This window comes from Simochromis diagramma, unplaced genomic scaffold (assembly GCF_900408965.1).
Source record: "Simochromis diagramma unplaced genomic scaffold, fSimDia1.1 OVJJ01000361.1, whole genome shotgun sequence".
Taxonomy (NCBI): Eukaryota; Metazoa; Chordata; class Actinopteri; order Cichliformes; family Cichlidae; genus Simochromis; species Simochromis diagramma.
In genome coordinates, this window is record NW_024386860.1 from 9,258,545 (window position 1) to 9,272,864 (window position 14,320).

General features: G+C 42.0%; 1 protein-coding gene across 1 annotated transcript; it reads right to left on the reverse strand.

Moving 5' to 3' along the window:
• Positions 1–637: 637 nt before the first annotated feature.
• Positions 638–4,154, reverse strand: pou3f1 (POU class 3 homeobox 1). The gene has a single exon (XM_040030382.1). It carries the CDS (start codon positions 4,078–4,080, stop codon positions 2,956–2,958), a length of 1,125 nt encoding a protein of 374 aa, XP_039886316.1. The 5' UTR covers positions 4,081–4,154; the 3' UTR covers positions 638–2,955.
• Positions 4,155–14,320: the final 10,166 nt, after the last annotated feature.

The following is a 14,320-nucleotide window of genomic DNA, read 5'->3' on the forward strand; positions in this document are numbered from 1 at the left end:
ATAGATTTTAGCTATAATCCCATTTAGTGGTGGCTACGTCAATAAGAGAAATCAACAGTAAATCTTTTTAATTTTCTCGGTTTTCGTCATGTATCAATAAACAGTAAATTTTCTTAAAATATCCGCAGCTGCACAAATTTCACTACATATATGTTGGTTTTATCTACACATGCAAATGTAAAAATAATGCTTTCTGCCGCTTTGTTCCGTTGTAATTGACAGAAGGCTCCATGAGGTGAGACTGTATTTAATTTACTATTTAGTGATGTCGATTTTTTTAATGCTAGAAACACATAAATATGCTGCCTGTTTATTAGGCTTGTCTTTATCCTTATAAAAGTTTAGGGCCCGTCGTTTATGTCGATCCTATGGGCCTGTGTGCCTTTTCCTCTCTCTATCTTTGGAAAAGAGGCTGATGTTTGCCTGCAGGCACTTCTGTCTGAGATCAAAGATTCATCACAATTCGCCTTTTAAATGCCTAAAACACGTCAAGTGATGATCGATGCTTTTTATAAAGAATACAGCTCAAATTATAATTCCAGAAAGCATATTTTAGCTACAAACGCCTCTGTTAAATAATAATAATAATGATAATGATGATGATGATGATGATAATAATAGTAATAATCACTCAATGAAAAGACAGTAATTCCGTATTTATATTGCACAATTTAATACTGCGTTTACACAAAGATGTGAACAACGTCACAGACTGTGAACTTAGCAGGGAATGCCTGAGGTAAAATACTGTTGTCTATTCCCCTTAACAGCACATGTACACAGCTTCTGATTTTAAACGATCCCCTGTTACATAACGAATCACTGCTATTTAAAATGAACACATGGGGTGCTCACTTCTTCCCGATGCTCAGCACAGTGAAAAGCATTCAACTTGATGATCAGGTTTATTTTTTTTCTTGCCTGGTGATTCTGTAGCAGACATCAACAAAAGACGAGTAGTTTGGATTTTAATGAAGACAGAAGACCATTTCTTGTATATATGTTTTATGTAAGTAATAAAATATTACTATAACATAAATATAAATGTGACTTTGCAGTCTACATTTAGCAATCAACATACAACCAATGTAGTAAACAAAAAGGAAAAAAACATACTGAAGTCCACTGCAACGTAACCATTAACAGAGCTGAACAAAAAAGCTCCAAACACTTTTAAGAAATAAATATATATATATATAAATGGTCAGATTCATAAATGAAATCATATTAAAATATCTTCTTGGAATTAGTAAGTGTACAAAACTGCCCGGAAAGAAACAAAAACGAAAAAACAAAAAACAAAACAATATCTCGGAACAAATACAAGTTTACATATTAGACATATTTACATATCGGAAATAATCCTGGCAACATTTTCTCTAAAATCTTTATTATTATCATTATTTTTTTTCCTGGAAAAAAAGTTTCCCTCATCTGTATTGAATAGCACTGCTGTAGGCTTTTGGACTGGTCCAACACTGAGATATGACACACGACACATGAGATTTTCAGATTTCCTTATAGATCGGGAAAAAATAAATATATCTAAAGTAAATCCCTTCATCGCTTACCCTCAATGAATGAATTGTAATTTTCTTTTCTCCGATTCCAGCGTTTAACTATAATACAATGACAATGTGAAACAAAAAAAACTGAATTATATTAAAAAATAAAATAAAAATAAAATACACACTCAGAGGAAAACAAATCATGTACAGGCGTCATATTCCGACATGGGGCACTGAAGTTACCTGAGTTATTATAACTTTTCATATTTGACCAATCTCTCAAAATGTTTGGGATACAACAGGATAACAGGCAGTAAGCAGTGTGGGCTGACAGCGCTCTGTGGTGATAACCAGGAACCTGTAAACATGTGATTTTTAGGCTTTTGTGTTTAAGCCTAATGAGATCAGCTACACTCACACTTTTATTAAAAACATAATATAGCATTACTAATATTAACGAAAGAATAAGTGCTCCATGCAAAGAAAACAATAATTTTAGAACAATCAAAACCTCCAAAAAGAAAAGAAAAGAAAAGAAAAGAAAAGAAAAGAAAAGAAAAGAAAAGAAACGCTTGCTTCTAATTTGGTGCTTTTTGCAAATTTCGGCGTGGTCAGCTGCAAAAAGCTCGATTTTTTTAAGGCATGCAGTCAGAACTTGGATGTCCTGTTGCACTTGCACAATTTCTAAAACGTGTCTGGCGTTATTTGTAAGTGTTGTGTTTTCGGGTGCCACAATTTCCATCACTCCTCCAACCATCAACTCCCACTGAGTAAACAGAAAAAATAAGAAATTAGCGGTTGCTCTGATGAGATACAGTACCCATAGCAAATAATGAACAAAATCATAGACACTTTGCAGGAAGAGAGACACTGAAGTTAAAGAATTTCCCGAACCAAAACATCACACTTAATATAACAAAGAAAGTATACACTAATATTCAGATAACCAGTTTAAGCCTGAAAAAAGCTAAATGTTCATTCAGTGTAGGTTTTTCATCTCCAGTGTTGATCATTTTCAGGCAACAACCTCATTCGGGTCAGCGCCTACAGTTCATGGTACACCAGGAGGAGATGGACTCAGTTGCCACATTTAATTACCCCCTATTTGGGGCAGCCATTGGATATCAAATTTACTTTATATGCATGTCTCCTCTGTAAAATTTTGGTAAATAAAGATCTTTGTTTCACTTTAAATGCGCACGGAATCAGTAATAGCGAATATTTTTTTCTTTTTTATGATTCTTTTTTTCTTAACGTTTTTTTCCTCTTGCCATCTATTTGATGAGCACGCGAATCGCGAATACTAAAGGCAAAACTGATCTGTTCAACTTTTCCACGTCTCTTTTCTCTCAGGAAAACAAAAGCCAAACTTAAATACTGTAAACTCCATAGCCCCTTTCCCTTTTCTATCCCCCCGCGGAAATGCTCGGATTGTTCATGAAAACAGTCACTGCACAGGACTCTGTAGTGTGCGGTGTAGAGGAGGGGTCTCTGCTTGGGAATATACGTCCTCCATATTCGGGTGAGGGACCCCCACTGGTGTCATTCTTTTCTCTTTTTGTCTTCTGTTGCAAAACCAAACACGGACAACCTCTTTATCCAACTGCAGAGTACCGGCTAAAGTGCTGATTTCATGAGCAGATGGCTTTGGGCATTTTAAGAAATGATTTTCCAGCGCCCCTTTCACAGCCACTTCGATGGAGGTCCTCTTCTTTCGTTTCCTGCCCTGCGCAGCAATCTTGTCCAAATTGGTGGGGCTGCCCGTGTTTGAGTCTGTCTCCTCCAGCCACTTGTTAAGGAGCGGCTTAAGTTTGCACATGTTCTTGAAGCTGAGCTGCAGCGCCTCGAACCTGCAGATAGTGGTCTGAGAAAAGACGTTTCCATACAGGGTGCCCAAGGCCAACCCCACGTCCGCCTGCGTAAAGCCAAGTTTGATCCGCCGCTGCTTGAACTGCTTGGCAAACTGCTCCAGGTCGTCGGAGCTGGGCGCGTCCTCGTCCGAGTGATCCTGGTGGTGGCTGAAAGCCTGCTGGGGCGACTCCATCTGGTTGTCGTGGCTGGCCGAATCATCGTGGAGTGGGTCCCGCATGCCATGGTGCAGCGTGCCGGGCTGGGGACTCAACATTGCGTTGAGGTTTGTGTATCCAGGCTGTGAGTAGACAAGTGACTGGTGGCCGTTAGATGCTGGGGACAGCGGGGATAAGTGGTGCGTCGTGGCAGGCGCCCACGAACCATGGTGGCCACTCTGCGCCTGCTGGTGCACCAGGTGAGACCTGTGGTGGAACCCGTTGCTCAGGTCCTCCCTGCTCGCCTGCACGCTGGCTTTGTGCTCCTGTCCGATGTGGGTGCCGCTGGACCAGTCTGTATTGGAGGTTGGCAGCCACTGATGGTGCGTCAGGCTCATCGGGTGTCCCGTGTTGGTCGCCGCAAGCCCTTGCAAGTACTCGTGGTGCATCATTTTCTGTACCTCTCTGTAGGTCGTCCCCTGGTGCATCCTGTCCGAATCCGGATGCATGAGCGGGTTAGACGGTAAGGAGTTATTCCTCGGAATATACTGAGCTGTTGTCGCCATGGCTCCTACTTCGAAAACTGACGAGCACTTCGGAGGTCTCCAGGCTTTAGAGCCAAAACGCAACAACCTGCTCTGGGAGGTCTTGTGGAAGAGCGAAGACACGCCTCCTCTCCGCTTGTATTGGCTCCTCTCCGATTCAAGCCCACTAGGGACACACTCAATAGGCGCAGGGGTTCAGAGCACGGTGCAGCGCATTTTTCGCACAGAGCTCCGATCTTACATATGTTATAGAAAAACACATGTTCTATTTAATAAATGTCTCTGAGTTTTTAACAGTAGTTTCTGCAGCTCGTTTTGGCGAACCTGCACACAAGGCGCGTCTTTTAATTCATTTTTTTTTTTAACTTTTTTTTTTCTCTCTCTCTCATTTCATCCAGTTTTCTCCAAGGAAGGTGAGCAAGGCTACAGCAGCGGGGTTTGATTAGGTTTCCCCTGGTTTAGATCGGTTGTTTTGCAAATAACCACGTGGGGGAGTACGGAGATCTTTTTGAAGGATACCCCCCACCCCCACCTCCCTCTAACACACACAGATGCACTTACAGACACACACCCGTGCACCTTTATAATAGGTCACTGATGATTATAGCGCTCCTCGTTTTAAACAGATTATAAGGCGCGCTGCTCCAGTTCTGCAGCCACCCACACAACGAGAGGCGTGTAAATAATATGCGACGTGTCTGTGGATGCTGTCGTAAATGTGTGACAAATTCGAAAGCATTTGCTCTGTTTCAAAGCCTCCGCGTGTGTCATTTATTTGTATTGTCTCGGTAATTTTCAATGTTGTGTGATCTCATCATCACCACCCACTTAGATCAGAAAGGCCAAAACGTGCTCCCTCGCTCCTTAGCCCTCCTCCCTGCACATACGTTGAGTACAGGTGACAGAGGTGACATATTATAGCGATGCAATTTAGTCCCATCATTACGCCTCTTGTTTTGATATCCTCAAAGCCAGACTGCCACATCTGATAATTACCATTTATAATCATAAAACAATCTTTATTTTTTTTTAATATGACACGGACTCTTCGCTGCCAAGCTCTTGCAGTTAATCTGGATATTCCCCAGCCCTGGAAATTTAGATTTAACAGATTCCAGATTTTTCTTTTAATTGTTAATTTTTTTTAAGTCTATATTCTACTATCATTTACCTCTCCAAGCATTTTACTAAGCAGCAACTTGGAGAGAGAAACCTTGTGTTTCTTTCTCCTGGCTCCTTCCTCACTACCTCTCCCGGTTGATCTGATTATTTTTCCCTTCACGTTTTGTCCCAATAGCAAATTACCAATTCTATGAATTGCAAAGCAGCCTCAGAGACGCTGAGGGGTAGAGAGAGAGGGGGGGATGCGAAGATTGAAAGGGATCTTTGCAAACACAATCACGTTCTTAAATGGAAATGCGGGGCTTTAAACAAATCTTACATCTCTCCCGTTCCATTCGCCTAAAACTCTGCAATCAGGCACATGTTCCGCTCCTTCTAAAACAGGAGCTTTTTGGAAGGTTTTTCAGGCGCAACAGTCCCATTTTAATCATTTACCTGAAAGCAATGTTTTGCCTTTTTATCTCTGCCGCGTGTTTGTTTGTTGTCATCTTCCCCATGCGACTATTCTCTTTCTATTTACAGTACGACTCAACTCGAGTGTTCATTTTAATCCGGGAGTACAAGACTAAAAGGTAAGTTGTCTCCTTTCTGCTGTCACTGCGTCCTTGCTGTACTCTTGTCTCCAGCGTTAACAATGTAGCGAGTGTGTGTGGCGTGAGTGTGTACGTGTGTGCGGAAAATGTTGTCGGGGTCACAGGTGCTCGTCATCATCTCTTGAAAGGCGTGGTTTTTGTCCACCCATCCGTTATATATTTATTTGGAATGAGTGGGAGACAGTCCTCGCGAGTTATCTTCGTGTCATCTCGGAGCAATTTATTAGTAACAGAGTCTGATATTTGGGTATAAGATTACGTTTCTGATGCAATGTAAGAATTTAAGAAAAACGACTCGTGATTGATAAGTTACACTTGATGTTTCCCTTTAATTCTTAAAAAATGAATAGTTTGCATGAGTAATTTGTCTTTATACATCATAAAATACATTGATGCATAATTACACTATGTATTACCACATTTATCAACTAACCTTTACGTAGTTTAATTAATATTTTATGCAATACAACGCAGAAATCTGAGAAAAAAATAAAAAAGTAACATGTATGACGAGGATGACAAAGCCCCTCTAACGCGACTCCTTTAATAAAAATCACTGTCTTTCCTCTGTCTTGAGAGACCCCGGGTTTGCGCGTCACTGCTATAAGAGACCAGAGCTCCATGCAGCTCTCAGTTAATGAAGATGCGTTAGCCATTCAGTCATTCTTGTCCCCAGTCTATAAAAAGCAGTGGTTTCTGCCTCACAGACCCAGTCTTGTGCTTTGCCATGCCAGCGAGTAGCTGCTGGAAAAGAAAGGTCCAGATGCTTTGGCCCTTTTGTAAAGAATATGGCCTTGTGTGCGCTGAGGTGCATTTTTGCCAGGATGCGCGAGGTTTCCATGGTGCGCTCGATGAAAGGGATCACACAGAACTTAGTGGTGAATGACAGGCCGTACAGGAAAAGCGGCTGGAAATGAAGGCGATATGATGGATTCAGAAAACAAAGTGGGGAAAAAAAGAAAGAAATTACGAGGCACACTTACAGTGGAACCGCAGAGATGAGGAAGTTGGGTGACCTCTTTTACCCGAAATAAGTCCCCTTTGTGTCACCCTGAGAAGACAATTCTCTGATTTATTCTGTACTTTCTTGCGAGTCCCTTTCCTGCGATGCACTGACGGATTTGGAGAGACAGTGTAACGAAATCTGAACAACAGAAAACTAACCAAACAACGTTTTCCCGGACCGCTCGCAATTTTAGAATATCCGTGCTTCTCTAATTAAGGTTGTTGTTTAGGAGTAGAGGCATTTTTCTTTTTGGGGCAGTCACGTGTTAATCTCCCCCCTCAATCCCAATCTTCTTAAATGCAGCAGTTTTTGCCAGGGCGCAACTCAGCCAACAAAACCTCATCGACCCTTCAATTAACCAAACCCCACCTTTCATTTACGCGCTGCCTTGTTGTGAGTACAGTTAGGATGGGAGGGATGCATTAAAATTAAACACGACAAATAGGATGATTATAAAATGATCTCACAGCCGTTTCTGTATCTCGAATAAAATGTTGCTGGAGACAAAGTTTAAATGTTTTATCAGAGAACAAATGAAACAAAGTGAATATATATATCATTTCATAATGTAACTGATTTTAGCAGCAAAGCTTTACATCAGATTTTTTTTTGCATTTCGAGGTTTTAGTAGTTTCGACATTTAAGTCCGAAATAAAGTTAAATCGGGTTTTGTTTTCCACAAATATATCCGAAATAAGACACTCGCGTTCCTAAAACGGCAGCGGCTTCATATTAGATGTTTAATACAAGTCTTCCTCAATTCCAGGGGGAACATTTCGAACTGCCACAAGCTATATTTAGATTTTAAAATTCATGTGATGTACCCCTCAACTACCGCGAGTAGAATAATATCCACCAACTCACTCAATCAGATAATTGTAATTCGTTTCCTTTTTCTTTCTTTTTTTTTTGACAGACATGCGTAATAGGCACTAAATATGCAATTGTAATTAAAAAAAAAATCCTGTTTGCCCATCCATTCTGAAGACCAAAATCGTCCCGTGCTTTTCAGGTAACTTTTTTCGCTTTCTTTTTTGGCTAATGAACTTGGGCTATTCTGCCAGCATCCCCCTGAGAATGCGACGGGGGAAAAACGCTTCTCTTGTGGTAAAAGGTGCGAATTTCTTCCTCTATCTCCCGGCTAATTAGGCGGGGTCTGAACACGCCAGAATGAATATTCATGAAAGCACCGGCGCGCAATTAGTAGTGGAGAGAGTTCCCAACTTCAATCCCCAAACAACGCAGCTTGTACAGGAACGGGGTACCGGTCCCCCCCTACTCCATGTGTCTCTGCTTCTGCTCAAGCACTCTTTGAGCCCTCACTTGTACTTTCAGCTCTTATCAGCCAGTCTCCTGCTCCCCTTTTCAAAGCAGCCACCATCACAAGTGATTTGTCCACTTCATATAAATCTCAGTGTTGTGAACAACAGCTAATCCAATTATATTTCTCAATAACTTTTTAAGTGCCCATAAGAGTTATCCTATTTCCTGTGCCAGCAGAGCTTTTTGAGTTCACTTTTTGACATACAAGCAAAAATTTCAATTCAATTTTAAAAGACTCCTCGTAAAACTCCAGATTTAAAGCTCACGTTTAGAGTAGAGCACAAATGTGCCTATACAGAAAAACAACCTGCACAAGCATCCATCACCTAATGACACAGATCACCTGACATCACACACAATTTTGAAAGCATCACACCTTACTGTTCCAAATCCTCTGAATTGCTAATATTCTTGCTGCACACACCCCTTCCCCCTGCCTAAAGCCTCTTTCTACCTGTCTAGCAGTTTTGTGTGTCATGCCAGTGTGATCCTTAGCCTATGTGCCTGGTTTCCTGTCCATCCATCCGCCCGCCAAGGACCCACAATCCTCTGCTTTGAATTCAAGGTGATTCTTATCCCCGACACCCTCCTGGCCCAGCGCGTTTGCCTCTTGCCTCCATAAAGACGTGTTTATGTATGTATGTATGTGCAAAGGGGAACACGAGGAGGTTTTTCAAGGGTTGGGGGGAGATAAGCAGAGGAATTTGAGGCCGGTGAATATGGATGGGGTCCCAGCTTTTAGAGAGGACCGCTGATAGAGAGGTAAACAGCTCCTGGCCCAGAGGAGAGTGCAGGGGGGTGGCTGATGCATGCACTGGCATACATTTGGGGCCTAAGTCCATACCCCCCCTCTCTGTCATTCACTCCGCATCTCTGAAGACTATCTATCATTATTTCTTCAAGTTATTTTGTTGTTAGAATGTCGAGTGTTTGCTTTGGACAATCTTGTGGATTTTGATTATTAGGTTGCATTATCAATGCACGGGAAATGAAGTTTGCAAATCTGACTTTAGGCTGAAAAAGCCAAAAGTTTTTGGGTTCACTTTGCTGATAGTGCATTTTTAAGAACAGTAAGATCAGTGCAGGCCAGGATTTAACATTGGAATTGTTTCTGTCCCTGTGCCATGAAAACAAATGTAACAATGACCACTGTTGCCATCTTTACTGAGCATCAGCTGTACCCTACACAGCCCACACCTCTTCTCTTCAATATCCTCTTGTTAAAATGATGACAAGACTGGTAACACATTGATCTCAGACTCAGACCATCTCTCTCTTTCTGTCTGCTTTTCGCCTGACAGACCCTGCAAGGCTGAGCGGCTTGCCGACATGAAGGCCACGACCCCAAAAGGACACGGCAGGAGTGAGTCGACGTGTCTCACATATTGTCAAAATGCATGTGTGTGCGCGCAGAAGTGTGCAAACATGTTCTGTGGGAAGTCTGTTGTTCATGACCGATCATTGTTCGTGACTCCTTTTGCTCCATTTCAATCTTTCATTCTATGTAAACCCCTCTTCTAGTTTCCTGTATGTGTGATTGTTATTTGCTTGTGTAGATACGATGACACTGCCGGAACTTTCTGACTCACACGATTCTTTTATTGATTATTACCGTTAATGCTAAATATCTTATTAAAAAGCCGTTTTCAATACCCACAAGTGTGTGTACATTTAGGCCCCTAAAACCACTTTTAAGTTAAGAATGAGGCGTTTTCACCTGGTAAAGCTACACACAAGATTTTTGTGCATTTTTTAAAATTTGAAATATGTTGTTGACATTTTATTTATTTTTTTTTATTTTTTTTAAATTGACAGATTACAGACAACAAATGGAAAGAAATGCAGCATACGGATTTGTACCATTGAATCTGCGGTTCACACTTTTAACCTCGAAGCCAGCTGGATGCCGGCTTCATTTACTGTAGTTTTTGATGCTGCAGGATTAAACAGTGAATAAAGTTAACTTTATTTGCTGAAGAACATCTTTTTTCAGAGTTGTCTTGTTCCAGAGGTAAGCCCTCTCAGGCCTTGACTTTCCTTTGGGGCAGCTGCTCGGCTTTATCCCACTTGATTGCTCTCTTGGCTGTGACAAAACACAGATCTTCAAATACACATACACACACTCCAGACACACACTCCAGAGAACTTCCACACTAAGGCCCCACCGCAAAGTTATTAATGAGCTGTTTAATTTTAATTAGATAGTAATTCATGTTAATGCCTGCTTAATGGAGCCAAATAATTCCCCTCGGTCACTCGGGGTCTTTATGCTTCGTTTACCAGCCCCTGCAGTTATTCTCTGGCTTTTGTTTTTATATTACATTTCCAGGTCTTTTTTTCCAAGCAGTGAGTGAATGATGAAACAGTAAAAACAGGAAACATATGGGGTGACTGAAGCGTTTTAGTGGGTGTATGTGTGTGTTAAAGAGCGCTACTGTGTATTTTTAGAGTGGAAACTGGTGCCAATATGTTTGTGTTCATGCCTCTTCTATCGCTACATCATTTAGTTTAAGGATTGTGCGTCTGCGTGTGTGAAAACTTGGACTACACAGACACACACACATATACTGACCCAGAGTCCACTATAGTAAATGCCTTAAGTCAGCCTGAAGAAAAGGTCAAACTCAGTATTGAACGCTAAACAGGGTTAAACCCTCAGGTTGAAGTACAGGTACCAAGACATTTGCAAGACAGAGGTTGTGACCTTTTTGTCCAGGCCAGGCCTCAAGGTAAATCTCTCCCGCCTCTTGTCACGTGCACATCTACTACACTGCTCCCCACCTAGGGATGCATTTGTTCGAGACAGCCCCCAGGGGTTCAAACATCGGTAAGGCTGTGTAGGTGTGACCACACTGGCTTGGACCACCCCGTATGTGTGTGTGTGTGTGTGAGAGAGAGAGAGAGATCTGGAGTGGAGAGGTCAAGGCTGTTGAGTCTGTCTCGGCTCTGTCTGGGTGCCTCGGCTCTAACGGAGCACTAAGCTGAGTGGTTGAATTGAGTTAGTGGCTACAGACAGGCTTTTAATTGTTGATTGACCAGTCTGAGTGCTTCCTGGGCTGGGGTCATTGCAGAGAGCAGGTGGGGAGGTCCCCAGGCCCCAGCAGCAATTTCAGTCACATACACCCAAGTGCTGCAGACGGGTGGAGAGGAGGAAGTGTAAAGGTAGTTAGGAGAAGGCGAGGAGAACAAGTGAGAGCTGAGAGACTTTAAAAACTTGGAATATTTGTTGTGCTTTATTCGTTTTTACATGAAGTCTGATCTGTGGATTTACAGGGGCCACACAATTCAAGCAAACAGAAACGCATATTGGTGAAGGCGTTAGAGTGACTGCGAGCAAAGCAGGCTTTGAGGTCCAAAGATTAGCAAGTTCAATGTTTACTCCTCCACAAAATCTCAGCTCCTTCATCTGTTTGACAATTACAAATTTACTTTGTACCCGTTCCATCCACTTCTTTACCTCTCTACTCCCTCCTTCTTTATCCTCTTCTGTCTCCCCCCTTCAGCCCTCTTTCCTCTAATTCTGCACAGGGCTACAAAAGCCCATTCTGCTGTTTTAGTGGGTTAGCTCTTCTCGTCTCTCCTCCCCTCTTCTCCTCCTCTTCTTCTTTTCGGCTCACAGCAGGTGCCCGTCCTCGGCTAACATTTGTTATCTCTAATCCTGCAGGTTCGGCGCACAAAAAGAGCGTAGTAAACTCTCTCTCAGACCTAATCCCACCAGTCCTTTTTTGATGGCACTCCCCCTTGCCCTCCTCTCCTCTTTTCTTCCTTCACTATCTCTCTTTTAGGCTGCTGGGGGGACACTTCACTTCTCTGATTGCCACATAGCTTTTTATCACCATGGCCTTCAATTTGGGGGGCAGCTGTTGGTAGAGGGGGTGTCCTTTTTTTCCTCCCCTTCTTTATACCTCTGATTCGAACTCTCTTTTTCCTTTCTCTCTCCCTCTGTCTCCTTTTTTGGCTTCTTCTCCCTTTCTCTCTGTATCATTTACAGTCATTTTCTGGCAATTAAAATGGAGCGCTGCTGCAGGATTTTCGCCTGCAGTGCAACACTACAGTGCTGATGAATAATTCTTCACCCTGCAAACTGGAAAGCTAGCCTTTCTTTCATGTCGGCCCTTTGTTGATTTACCATTAAAACTTACTGCACCGTGCTATGAGTGGAGGACCCAGCTCTGCGGGAACTGGCAAAAAGCAAAAATGAGGATGAAGCAGATATGTGTATATATGCCTTAGGGTCTTTTTTCCCAGCTTAGAATGAGGAAGTCACTGAGTTATGTTTGTGTGTCTTACATATTTGTGTTTATGGTTCAGATTTATGGTGTGTGAGGCCTCCTTATTTAAGTCCACTGTCTTGTTCTGTACCACTTAGTTGTTATGTTAATTTTTCTTATCAGTGGTTTTCATTATGGAGCTTAGATGCATTGTGTGCATGATTAGACGGTCATTCATCTCTGTTTCCCGCACTCTCACACACACACACACACACACACACACACACACACACACACACACACACACACACACACACACACACACACACACACACACACACACACTCTCGCTATCACACACACAGCGAGCAGTGACTGATGTGTGGATAGAGTGTGTGGGGTGCTTTGGCTATATAGGTAGTGTGGTGTTGGCAGTATGTTAAATGATGTAGGTCTCTAGGCCAGCCCAGCTCTGGGTGAGTTTCTGTTAGCAACATCCCACTGTGGTCTCTTTACTGGTTTAAAGAATTTTATCTTTGCTGTCCAATAGACAAAAATAAAAATTTCGATTTGGCATGTAAAAGTAAAAAAATGCAAAATGACTTGTCAGAAATATTACGACAAAATTATGACATAGCTTAACACAAACGAGTCTGCAGAAAGTGTGTTTTATGCTACAGTGAAAAGGAGGTTAGTTCAGAGGTTTAGTGTTTTTTTCTTCTTTACTTTATGTCAACATTTCTTGTCAGAAAAAAATACATTGCCACTAATACTCCACCCATTCTATTTATTTGAACACGAAAACAAGATTTTAAAGGTACCAACATGTTTCCAGATATGCCCGTGTTTACATACTAATGAGAACATTTTACCAATTATTATTATTATTAGAGTGATTAATATATTATCAATTAAGCAGATTTATTAGGATTCCCTGACCTGCTGCATATATGCACATAATAGAGTGTCCAGACGCACTTAACCTGATATGAGACCCATCAACCTTTATTTTAATCCTCTTGTGGTGTTTTGAGATATACAACAACACCTGATATCAGCAGTATGAATAGATTTTACCTTTTGATCTCACCCCAAGCCTACTTTAAGTTAGTCTTCAACTTGCAGTCAGCTATTTTAGGGGTCTTAGCGACTCTTGTCTTCTAGCAGGAGATTATATTTATTTTACACTAGATAAGTGTAGCTTCAGAGAAGTTTGTCCACTTAAATAATTATAATGAATGAAAAAGTCGTCTGTGAAGTTTAAGAAGCTTTAACCCTGCCCGGAGGGGTTGAATTAAGGTCTGAGGAGAAGTATCTTCCCGCTATGTCATCTGGCTCACTAGTTATCCCCCAGTCAGTTATATTGGCTTCAGCATATTGAACAGCAAATGTGAACACACACTTATTCGGATTTACTGACAGGCGCACACATGAACAAGCAAACACTGGCATGCACACACACACACAGGCACACGCACGCACACCAACATGCACACAGTAAACAAACAAACACTATTTTTCACACTGTCACACTCACATGGACACAGTCATGCACTGAAGAGATAATGGTGGCCAGAGGCGGTCTGAGTGCCCCCCCCCCCCTCTCTCTCTCTCTTCGTGTCTCTGAGGCAGAAAGCGTGCTCTGGTCCTCACTGTCTGTTAGATTTGATCACCATCACCCAACTGCAACGGACAGTGCACAGCTCAGCTCATTGAAACACGTACACATAGAGCCACTGTGCCAGAGGATATTACATGCAGTGTCTGACACCTCTAAATAAGTGTTTACTCCTTGTGTGTATGTGTGTGTATATTGGAGAGTGTGTGTGTGTGTGTGTGTGTGTTTGCACGTGCATGTCTATTTGCATTTTGTTTGCTCGTATGGGTGTTCCTCCATCCATAACTGTTTGTGTATGTGTGCACGCACACACGCCAGACAACAGCCCTATGAAATGTATCCAAAATGATCATCACCCATCGTCTGCTTCTACACGACTGTCTCCGTC